Genomic DNA, 12,381 nt, shown 5'->3' on the forward strand with positions numbered 1-12,381 from the left:
TACCCCACTCTGTGGATGATTAGGTACTCACTATTGGTAGCTGGGAAAGGCATCCCATTGTTACTTCATCTATAATGCTTCTTTTGGAGGCAGATGGCAGTGATGATCTTCAAAAGAGGGATATTTGAATCACGAAGAAAAAACAAAGTCTTCTTTAGACCAAAGACAAGGATTAACTTGAAGGAAGCACAAAGTGTAAGTTTAAAAATGTCTTCTCTTTGTAAGGCTGTTTTTTTTTTTTTTTTTGAAGATTTATTTATTTATTTATTTGAGAGGTATAGTTACAGACAGTGAGAGGGAGAGACAGAGAGAAAGGTCTTCCATCCGTTGGCTCACTCCCCAAATGGCCACAATGGCCAGAGCTACACTAATCTGAAGCCAGGAGCCAAGTGCCTGCTCCAGGTCTCCCACATGGGCGCAGGGGCCCAAGGACCTGGGCCATCCTCCACTGCTTTCCCTGGCCACAGCAGAGAGCTGGATCGGAAGTGGCGCAGCCAGGACTTGAACCGGCACCCACATGGGATGCCGGCGCTTCAGGCCAGGGCATTAACCCACTGCGCCACAGCGCCGGCCCCACCCACTTTGTCTACCCACTGGTTATAAAATTCTGCTGTGGATTTTATTCACCAAGAGCAAATAGAAGAATGTTTTCCCATTTTAGATATGGACTTGTCTCCTCCCTTTCTCAAAGTTTTTGTGCCTTAGCACAATATCAGTTTTGCAACTTTAAAGGACTAGATACTGGAGAGGAGGAGCCTGGGAGAAATTTGAATGAACAGACTCTTGCAGATGACCATTGAGCAGTCTTTGCCTTTGGCCACATATCACTTGCTTAGCTGGCTTTGAGGTTGGGGAAGAGTATGAGTCAGGTTTTCTCATCAGCTCTAGGCTTCACCTTTGGGAGCATTCAGGAACTAGGTTATACTATCACAGCAAACAACCCTCATACCTCAGGTGGCTTTAAACAACCCTTTATTTCCTCTCGGAGTCCCATGGTATTACAGTCATTGGTTTGTGCTCAGGAAAGCTGCTGAGGGCCAGGCTGAGCACCCCTCTTTTAACAAACTGCTGGTCACTCGCCAGAGGTTCTGGAAGATTTTACACAGGTCATGACGGTCTTCCCACTTGTCATAGCTACTCACGTGGGCTCTCCTAACCACACGCATGCTGGGCAAACAGCACTGAGGACTGTCACAGAAGGAAGCAGGACAAAGTTATGCCTTGTGGGGTACTCTTCTCTCTCTCCCTCATGCCACCTTCTCCCATGGTCTTCCCCTTTTGCCCACTGGCTCACTCTCTAAATGCCCATAACAATGAAGGCTGAGCCAGGCTGACACCAGGATCTGGGAACCCAATCCATTTCTCTCAGGTGGGTAGCATGGACCTAACTACTTGTGCCATCACCTGCTGCCTTTTAGTAGCAGGCAGAATTGGGAGCAGAGACAGGACTGTAACCCAGGCACTCCTGTGTGGAATGCTGACATCCCAAATAGCATCACCCTTAAATATATATATTTTTAAAGCTGTATTTTAAGGTACTATAAAAACCTTAGAAGAAACTCTTGCTTCTGTTTGAAATAAAGAAGGGGCAGGGCATGAAGTTCAATTTGTATTGAGGTTTTTAACATAACAGTTGATCAGTGGGTTGAAAAGGGACAGAGGCTAATGATTAGGGAAGCTGGTGTTTGAGGAAATATAATTGAAAGCAGTTTTATCTCTGCTTTTGTTTTTCTGTCTTTTTAACTTTTCTCCAAGAAGAGAAAAATATGCAAGGGAACCATGGGGAGAACGGTGAGTAGGTTCTAGCTGGATAGGAATTCCAGAAAAGCCAACTAGAACTACTGTCCTTATACTGAAGAGAACAGGTCATTTGTCAGAAGAACAAAGTGTGGAGTTGAGCCATCTGCAAGAGGTTAAAATCATTCTGGGCCAGCATAAAGCAGAGTGTCTGGGAACACACACCAGGCTCCAATAGCCATGTGCTCATTAGACAGCAGACCTACTCCTCCTTAGAGTTAACTTCCACAAGACTAGTTAATTTTACTACAGAATACCTTCGCAAGATTTGGGTTTGAGGACGTTCTGCATTAGAATTTCCTGCAATGCTTATTAAAAATGCCCCACACACCCATAAGACTCTCTGGAGGTTTGGTCTTGAATCTAAACAGCATTCGTGAATGCTTCTTAGGCAACCAAAATTTGAGCATCAGTTCCTTAAGGCTGTAATTAAGGTACTGGAGCACATATGGAGAGTGATCCTGGCTTAATAAAAATATTATACTAAACAGCCTTTTGAAGCTGCCTTGCAATCAGAAACATATAGATAAATTGCAAGGTCTTTGATGTAATAACAGCCTGACACAAACTTTAATGGAGTCTAGAGTGACATCTCGAAAAATGAATACCTCAAAAGCAGCCATTTCATTGTTAGATTAACTACTCTTTTAAAATTAAACATCCCTTTTCTTTGCCTTATAATATCCTTTAAAACTGGACTGTACTTTTGTTTTTAAATGCCAGTTGCCATGGCCACGTACTGTCACAGAGCGGCTGTTGGATGAGATGTTTGATTGCACTTCAATTCGGTTTCTTGCTGTTGTGGAGGCTCTTTCTGACTCAAATAGGCGAATACTGCAAACTGGACCTGTTGTTACAGAAGAAGTGGAGATTCGTGACGTTGTCTCAGAACTGTTCATGGCAGGAAAAGAACTCTTGCTAGGTAAATAAGACGTTAAGATAATATTTTATGGTAGACACAAGTAAAAACTTTGAAATGGTAGTCTATTCATAAGAAACTGATATCCAACTGTGCAACCTTGCTGAAGTGGTATTTCAAGTGATTTACTACTAGAATGTTCTTTGCACTTTTTTTTTTTTTTGATACAGCCATCTGTGATTTATGGCAATTATATTTCTTTCCAATTCTTAATCCTTTGATTTCTTTCTTTCTTTCTTTCTTTCTTTTTTTTTTTTTTTTACATTTCTTGACTATTGTACTGGCTAGGATTTCAAATAACATGGAAAAGAAGTGGTAATGAATAGATATCTTTCTCTCATTTTTGATCTCAGATGGAAAGTTTCTAGCATTTTGTCATTAGTTGAGATATTTGCTGAAGGATTTTTATAGATTCCCCTTGTCTTTTTTTTTTTTTTTTAAGATTTTATTTATTTATTTAAGAGGTAGAGTTACAGACAGAGAGGGAAAGACAAAGTCTTCCATCTGCTTGTTCTCTCTCCAAATGGCCACAATGGCAGGAGCTGGGCTGATATGAAGTCTGTAGCTAGGAGCTTCTTCCAGGTCTCCCACATGAGTGCAGGGGTCCAAGAACTTGGGACACCTTCCACTGCTATCCCAGGTCATAGCAGAGAGTGGGATCCAAAGAGGAGCAGGCAGGACTCGAACTGGTTCCCATATGGGATGCTGGTGCTGCAGGCAGAGGTTCAGCCTGCTGTGCCCCAGCACCAGCCCCTAGTTGGCTCTTTTGAAACTAAGGAAGCTTCTTTAATTTCAATTTTCCTAAGAGTGTTTGTTTGTTCGTTTTTAATCTTGAATAATTGTTTTGTCAAAAGCATTTTCTAGATTTGTTGAGATTTTCTGAGTTTCCATTAGTGTGCTGGTTTACATTGCTTATTTACCTTATTTTAAGCTACCATATAGTTGTTTATAATAATTGTTTGGAGATGAAAATTAGCCTTTTGATATGTTGCTTGATTTGTTTGCTATTTAATATTTCTGCTTCTCTGTTCATGAGAGAAATGTTCCTCTCTTGTTATGTCTTCTCATGAGAAATGAGATATATGCCCCCTTTCTCTATTGTGTTAAAAAGTTTGTGTCAAACTGGTGTTTTTTTCTAAATTTGGTTGAATTTGCTGGTAAAGTCCTTTGGACCTGGGATTTTCTTTGTGGAAATGTTTTAAATTATGGATTAAATTTCTTCCACAGATAAAAATTATATAGTTTTTTTTCTGTCCTTTAAAAATATTGTATTGGGGTCGGTGTTGTGGCATAGCAGGTAAAGCCTTTGCCTGCAGTGCCATCATCCCATATGAGCTTGCATTTAAGTCCTGGCTGCTCTACTTCTGATCCAGCTTCCTGCTATGACCTGGGAAAGCAGTGGAAGATGGCCCAAGTCCTTGGGCCCCTGCACCACGTGGGAGACCTGGAAGAAGCTTCAGGCTTCTGGCTTCTGGCTTCAGATGGGCCTGGCTCTGGCCATTGTGGCCATTTGGGGAGTAAACCAGCAGATGAAAGACCTCTCTCTCTCACTTTCTCTTTCTCTCTGCCTCTGTCTCTCTAATTCTGCCTTTCAAATAAATAAATAAATAAATATTTAAAAAAATATTCTGTCAGTTTGGTAAATTACATTTTTCTTTTAAAATTTTCTATTTTATTCAGTATTTCTGATTTTCATAAAATTGTTTGATATCTCATTATGATTCTAGTGTCTATAGGATCTACAGTGATGTCTTTTTCATTTTCATTGATTAGTTTGCCTTTTGTTTCATCAACTTCACCAGAGGTGCACAGATTTCATTATTCTTTTCAAAGTTTGCAATATCTAGCTTAATTATACTATCGTTAGGGAGCATATGCTGAATTGTTTGGAACCATGGAAATTTGTTGAGGTGTGCTGTTTGGCCTGAGCGATGGCCAGTTTCAGTAAATAGTCTGTATAGGATGCACTTGAAGAAGGCATGCATTTGTTGTTGTTGCTGGCTGCATTGCTTTAAATATATGTTGATTTTGTTAAGGCTGTAAATCATGTAGTTAGATATTCTCTGTCTCTACTGATTATTTCTTCTTGCTTGTTCGATAAGCTACTGAGAAATAGGTGTTAAATATCTTCAGTATGCATTTCTCTCTGTGTGGAATTGCTAGCGTATAGGATATGCTTGTTTTGCTATAACAAATCCCTTTTTCCAAAGTTTTCCCTATTTACACTCCCAAAAGAATTTTATGGGGTATCAATTGCTCCAAATTTTCACTGACATTTAGTGTTACCTTTTTTTCCCCTCCATTATGGTGTGAATTCAATGGTAATACCTTATGGATTAATTTACATTTCTCTAAGGACCAAGTTGAGCACCCTTTCATACATCTTTTTTTCTTTTTCTCAACCACAAGGCCCTCCTTTTTTTTTTTTTTTTTTTTAAGATTTATTTATTTACTTGATAGGCTGTTAGAGATCGAGGGAGAGACAGAGAGGTCTTCCATCCACTGGTTCACTCCCCAAATGACCACAGTGGCCAGAGCTGGGAAGATCCGAAGCTAGGAACCAGGAGCTTCCTCTGGCTCTCCCATGCTGCTGCAGGGGCCCAAACACTTGGGCCCCATTTTCTACTGCTTTTCCAGGCCATCGCAGAGAGCTGTATTGGAAGAGCAGCAGCTGGGATATGAACCGGTGTCCATATGGGATGCAGGCGCTGCAGGCAGAGGCTTAGACACACTACACCACAGTGCTGGCCCCAAGGTTCCCCTATTTTGTGAGGTGCCTATTCAAATATTTTGCCAAGTTTTCTATTTTTTTCTTACTGATTTTTAAGAATTCTTTATACATACTGGATGTTAAGTCTGTTATTGAATACACGTATTGCAAACATTCTTTCCTACTTAGTGGCTTGTCTTTTCATTTCCTTAATAGTGTCTATTGGGGAACAGAAATTCTTAATTTTCATGTAGCCCAAGTTGTCCATATATCTTTTATATACGTTTTGGTGTCACGTTTAAGAAATCTCTGTTATCCCAATGTGATTTCTTGCTTTCTTCTGCAAGCTTTATTGTTTTACCTCTCACATGAGGTCTACAGTTAGGTCTTTTTTTGTTGGTGTGAGGTAGGCATCAAGATTTATTTCATTTCCATATGAATATCTGGTTGACACAGCACGATATTAAAGAAACCTTCCTTTCCCCATTGATTACAGGATCTCTGTGTTATAGATTGCGTGCCTGTGTGTTATCCTTTCTTTCTTTCTTTTATTTTTTTTTCCCACTTAGCTTCATTCCCTTTAGATGTCTCCAATGAGTTGTGTGTGTTAGTAGCTCATCCCTTATTATCGCTGAGTATTTCATGGCATGGATGCACCATCATTACTTTAACCAGTTACCTATTGAAGGGCATTTAAATTGCTTCCTTTTTTTAGCTATTAGAACGAAAACTGCTATAGACATGAGTACAGATTTTTCCGTGAAAGCAAGCTTTCATTTCTCTGGGTTAAATGCTCAAGGGTGCAGTTGCTGGGTCATATGCTAAGTGTGTATTGAGTTTTGTAAGAAACAGCCATATTATTCTCCAGGATATCTTTTCCATTGTATATTCACACCAGCAATATAAGAATGATAGTTTCCTAATATTCTTGGCAGTATTTGAAAGGCAGAGAGAGAGAGAGAGAGAGAGATCGATCTTCCATTCGCTGGTTCACTTGCCAAATGGCCATAATGTAATCTGAGCCAGCAGCCAGGAGCTTCTTCAGGGTCTCCCATGCAGGTGCAGGGATTCAAGGACTTGGGCCATCTTCCACTGCTTCCCCAGGCTATAACAGAGCTGGATCAGAAGTGGAGCAGCTGGGACTTGAACTGGCACCCATATGGGATGCCAGCATTGCAGGTGGTGGCTTTACCTGCTTATGCCACAACGCCATCCCTAGAAAGCACTTTGAATTTTTATGTCTCTCTTTAATTTATCAGTTTAGCCCTTATTTTCTTCCCTTATTTTTACATTTTAATAAAATCCTTGAAGGCTTCTATTAGGCAGATGATAATACCTTTACATTCACACTCCATATATCATTTATCTTATTCTTTTCAGCTCTTTATTTCATTCTATCGGTTTCTGGAAAGGTTCCTCAACTGATTTTTTGGTTATGGAATTTTTGTTTGATTCCCTTTGTTCTACTATGTCCATCTATTGGATTCTTCATTTCAACAATGAAGCACTTTTTAAAAAATTTCTATTTGTTTTTAAGTTTTATTTGTTTTTATTTATTTGAAAGGCATAGGGAGAGCAAGAGAAAGAGATGGATGCCAGCGACCCAAGTTCTTGAGCCAGCACTTGATGTTTCCCAAGGTTCACATTAGCAGGAAGCTGGAATAGGAAGTAGAGATTCAAACCCAGCTCTCTGATACGGAGCGTGGTCACTGCAAGTAGTGTCTTGATCGCTGTGCCACACACAACACCTGCCTCAACAGCAATATACTTTATACTTGGTCTCCACTTGGTTCTCTTTTACAGTAGCTTATTCTTCATGTTTTTAATAACTTATTCTTTGAGGGGAGAGTTGTACTTATGTCATTGTTCATCTGTTACATTTTTCTGCTTCTTGTGATAAAAGATGCTCCATTTGGGGTTTTCTCTTAAGAAGATTACACGTTTAATTTTCTTTCCTCACTAACTTACTTAGTTTAAGCAGCTGACTGTTGAGAGGTCTAGTGTCAGTTGAAATCTTCTTGTTTTATAGATTGAGTTTTTATAATTTTCTTACCTTGAAATGATCGTCTGGCTTGGCTGTAGAATCCACCGGGGAAGAGGGTTGAATGCCCTCTAGGTGAGTTTCGCCTGTGCATGCCTGTGTGTGTGTGCACATGTGTGCATGCATCCATCTGAAAGGGAGCTTCTGGTGTCCCGGTATGGACTCACCTCTTTAAAGGAGGTGCAGATTCTCAGATGAGAATTCCTTGACTTCCTTCACCCAAACCCCAAAGCTTCACATGAATCCATCTTCTCCAATATTGCTCATTACAATGGAATGGGTATTCTTCTTCCTCCTCTTTGTGTCTTTAAGCCAAATCCCTCCAAGCAGTCTGTTTATCCCATGTCCTATTTCAGCTTCCTTCTTATGTGTGTCTTCTAGTTAGTACAGCCAGATTTTATTTAAAAGAATTGTCTCTTTTTCACTATTCCCAATTCTTTGCTCTCTGCTTATGCACCAGTTAGTCTTCTGTCCCTAGGACCCTACTGAGAAATTAATGGACAAGCTCCTTATTGCTTGATCCAAGGGTCACTTTCTAGTTCTTTTCCTTTCCTTCTCTCTCTGTAGTAATTGCTTCTGTTGGTTCCTCCTTTCTGTCTAAACAGTCTCTTTTGCAGCCTTTTCTCCATCTGCCCTTCTCTGAAATGTTGATACTCCTAGAACCTGTCCTAGACAAGCTATCTGTTGCCCATGGATGGTCCTACTCTTTGTTATGAACACATAATGATGACTCCAAGAATAATCTCCCTGTCTTGTTTGTCTCCCAATGGCCAGTCTATATCTACTTGCCTGTTTGATGAGTTAATGTTGCTGATTCTGTTTGTGACTCCTTGCTCCTTTCTCTGGGTAGCCTTCCCTGGCTGCCTTCCTCCCCAGACTAGTGTTGGGAGACCTTCAGATTTGTCCCCATGTCACTCTGTATTTCCCACTTGGATTTCTCGTTTCTCCCACTAGAGCATAAAGTTTAAGAAGGCAGAGATTGAGGTCAGTTCTTTTCCATATTTCCATGGTGCCTGGAAGAATCTGATAGCTAATATTTAGTAACTATTTCTTTGCATGAATGATATTAAAACTCCTCTGTTTCTTTTTGTAGTTTCAAATATGGGTACAAATGGAACATTTGATTTCCCCAAAACACCTCTGATGGAACTTATGATAGAAAGAAAAAATGTTATTTCTTTGGATGCTGCTGTGAAATTTATAAAATTAGCTTTTACTTATGAGGAATGGAGTTTATTTGAATCTTCAGCTTGGCAGCTTATTTATTTTCTCCAGGTAATCTATGCAAAGCCATTAATTTGTTTCTGTTTTGTTAAAATAACATTGAGTTGCTAATTCACTTGTGGGATATATGTCTCTAAGGGGCAAGATGATCCAGAGTCAAAGAAAGCAGAGAAAAATTTGACTCTCTTGATTGCAATAGAACCGCTGATCAATGTAAAGAGGAACAAAGGTTTGATACTTCCTTTGGAAAACCATAAAGAAGGACAGACATCTCAAACTTATTTAAAACATACTACTTTTCAAGGTAAGTATGTATTTGTCTTTTTGAAAAGTTGAGATAATTTTATCTGATACAATATGCTATTTATAGGTGAGGTCAGACAAAGAATGTTCAAGGCAAAGGCGGGGGGGTGGTGGTGCAAAGGACGACCTGAGGCAAGAAGGTGTTTGGTGATCCCAGCTAGGAAGTGGGCATGTGTGGCTGGCGTGCCCTGATAGTAGTGGTCGAGTAGGGGAATGTGGTAGGTTACAAGGTCAGAGAAGTAGCTGGCTGCCAGATGGTAAGGATACAGACTGAAATTTGAGCAACACTTTTGAGTAGAGGATGTGGCTTCTTTTTACAGGGCGGTGAGTCAAAGGGCAGTCACCAGACTGCTTGTAGTAAGGGAAGATTTGATATTTTCCTCTCCTACCAGCAGGCAGGATTTTCTATTCTAGAACTTTTGAAGTCTTAAAAACCGTTATGGTGTATGTAACTGGAAATTTGTAGCAGCCTCTACTTTTTAGACTAGTGAGAAGTGTTTAATTCCATGTTTGACCATTCTTCAGAGATTGCATGGCTTCTCAGGTGTAGGACATAACTTATACCAAGTAGTAATGCACTTTTATTCTTTTTGTGGTTTCTAGATACACATAGAAATATTTATTATTTTTCTTTTAACTGCCGTATTTTATATGTACCTGAGTATTGCAAGCCTTTTCTACTGATTTTTGGACATAGTTGGGAGAACTATTTCAGTTTAACAAGATGGTCTATCACTAGAGACTCAAGGGGCTCAGGAAATTCTGCTGTTACATTATTATTTTCCATTTCCATTACATTTCTTCTGGATTTATTAGAATATGTTATAACCCATGACAGATATTCAATTTTTGATTAGAGCCACTTTGATTAATTTTCACATAGAAATATTTCAATTGTCCTATTGAAACAATGTTTGCCCAGGAATCTTTGTGTCATTTTTGTCAAATTTTTGTCTTTTTCTGCTAGAATTTTGTTTTGCTTACTTTTCCTCTACTTTATAAATTCAGATACTTCTGGGAAGGCTTCTGGATATTCAGAAGATATTTTCCACTTGGCAGCAACTCTGTATTCCTGTGTCTGCTCCTCTCCTCAGGTGACATAGCTATTTGGGTAATTCTTGATAGTGTGGAAGGAGGTTATTAAGCCTAGTTTAAGACCATATTTATAATGTCACAAGAAGTGTACTTTGATAAACCTCAGTATTGTTTAATCATTAGAATACACAATTGATTAGATTCTGATTTGTAATTTTAAGTTCACTTTGGACATCAGTCTGTTCTTTTATGGGAATTTCGTAGGCTGGTCATATTTCTAATAATGGGGGAAATACAGCGGTGGTTTTAATGAAGAGTAAATGTGCTTAGTGAAATGCTGCTTTTTTACTCCTTCAGCGTAAAGTTCGCTTATGATTGGGAGTAACTTTGTACATAATGATCAGTATGGAGAAATGGCCTATGTGAGGCTATGAATATTCAAGTAAAACCAATACAGCACTAGTTTTGAAACTGAATTCTAGGCAACCCCAGGACTTTTCTGAGGTATCTCAGAAGTCCCCCTTTGAGTAGTGGCACCCTAGTCTGTTTTATTGGCTTTGCACATAATGTAGGGATTTTGACAGAATTTCACTTGAAAATTTGGTTTTATTGTTATAAAAAAGTGTGAAAACCACAGTTACAGAACATGGGATTGGCCGGCGCCGCGGCTCACTAGGCTAATCCTCCACCTTGCGGCGCCGGCACACCGGGTTCTAGTCCCGGTCGGGGCGCCAGATTCTGTCCTGGTTGCCCCTCTTCCAGGACAGCTCTCTGCTGTGGCCAGGGAGTGCAGTGGAGGATGGCCCAAGTGCTTGGGCCCTGCACCCCATGGGAGACCAGAAAAAGCACCTGGCTCCTGGCTCCTGCCATCGGATCGGCGTGGTGCACCAGTTGCAGCGCGCCGGCCGCGGCGGCCATTGGAGGGTGAACCAACGGCAAAGGAAGACCTTTGTCTCTGTCTCTCTCTCTCACTGTCCACTCTGCCTGTCAAATAAAAAAAAAAAAAAAAAAAAGAACATGGGATTAACTTTTGCCCAGGTAAGCAAAACACAGCAAGAGACTCGAGTTATGTTATTTTCCATTTCTTCTGGGTTTGTTAGCATGTGTTATAACCATTACAGGTATTTATTTTTATAAAAAACTTTTAATTTTTGATTAATTTTTAACAGATTCAATGTGGTTTGTAGGTATAATTCTAAGAACATAGTGATATTCCCTTCCTCTTCCCTCCCCCTTCTTTCTTCTCCCTTTCTTTCTTTTTTGAGTTTTTGAGATAACATTTTAAATTTACATTACGGTAAAAAGGCTTAATACTTCATCAAATAAGAAGCTTAACAAGGGAAAAGCAAAAATACCCTAGTTTAGTGGGAAAATAGACAATGACTATATCCAGTGATTGAATGGAAAATTGACCGTTTGACCCATATATGATAAATTCTAAGTGATCACAGGTCATTAAAACTATAGTAGTATAATGTTCTTAACCATTGGTTTGACAAAGCTATAAAACATTGTTTTATAAAACTGTATTGCAGCAATACTGATATACACAGACATTTCTTTCTTTCTTTTTTTTAAAAATGTTTAGCTCCCATGTATAAGGGAGAACATGCGGTATTTGTCTTTCTTTGTCTCCCTTATGTCACTCAACATGATATTTAATTTTTGAAAGCAAGATATTCAGCAGAAAATGTATAGTGGGAGGGCCAAAAAATTACAAACAAGGTTTGAAAGGGTAATAGACTTCTGTTTTTTATAAAAATCACATATATCTGAGTTCAGTTTCAACTGAACATTTATTGATCTTCATTATGTTCCTAAGTCTTGTCCTAAAGGTGATAAATATTTCAAATTAAGTTTTATAGCTGTCAAAGGAGCTCAAACCTTGGTATATATATTTCTTCCTTTCTTTTTCTTTTTTTTTTTTATTTGCAAAAGGGAGATAGAGATCAAATAGGAGAGAATGTGCTAACTCCTGTTCACTTCCCAAAGGCCTGTAGGGGCTAGGTCAGGCCAAAGCTGGGAGGTGGGAATTCAATCCAGATCTCCTGAGTGGGTGGCAGGAACCCAGTCGTTTGAGCCATCATCCCTGCCTCCCAGAGCCTGTATTATTAGCAGGTAGCTGGAGTCAGGAGCCAGATCTGGGACTTGGAAGTGGGATATAGGCATCTTAACCTGCGTCTTAACTGGTTGGCTAAATGACCACCCCGGAGTTTGGTATGTTTTCATCAGAAATCCCTTATCTTTCTAGTTCAGATATAATGAATAACTTTAGTTTTCTTTGCAAAGAGCCTAGGAGCTGTCCTATGAATAATTTATGGATGCCCAATGTGAAGCTGTGTTTAGTTTCTG

The 12,381-nt window shown here is 39.5% G+C and overlaps 1 protein-coding gene across 17 annotated transcripts in view; it reads left to right on the top strand.

The window, feature by feature from the left end:
- CFAP54 (cilia and flagella associated protein 54) overlaps positions 1-12,381 on the top strand; it is a 372,233-nt gene that overhangs the window by 33,872 nt on the left and 325,980 nt on the right. For all 17 annotated transcript variants that reach the window (XR_011380202.1, XR_007919544.2, XR_007919541.2 and 14 more), the window contains exons 8-12: positions 94-195; positions 2,521-2,719; positions 8,561-8,742; positions 8,830-8,995; positions 10,003-10,088. Coding sequence is in view for 11 of the 17 variants with exons in the window: in XM_051845787.2 (XP_051701747.2) it covers positions 94-195; positions 2,521-2,719; positions 8,561-8,742; positions 8,830-8,995; positions 10,003-10,088 (735 nt within the window). In the remaining 6 variants the exon portion in view is untranslated. The remainder of the gene's footprint in view (positions 1-93; positions 196-2,520; positions 2,720-8,560; positions 8,743-8,829; positions 8,996-10,002; positions 10,089-12,381) is intronic.

This window comes from Oryctolagus cuniculus, chromosome 11 (genome assembly GCF_964237555.1).
Source record: "Oryctolagus cuniculus chromosome 11, mOryCun1.1, whole genome shotgun sequence".
Lineage (NCBI taxonomy): Eukaryota > Metazoa > Chordata > Mammalia > Lagomorpha > Leporidae > Oryctolagus > Oryctolagus cuniculus.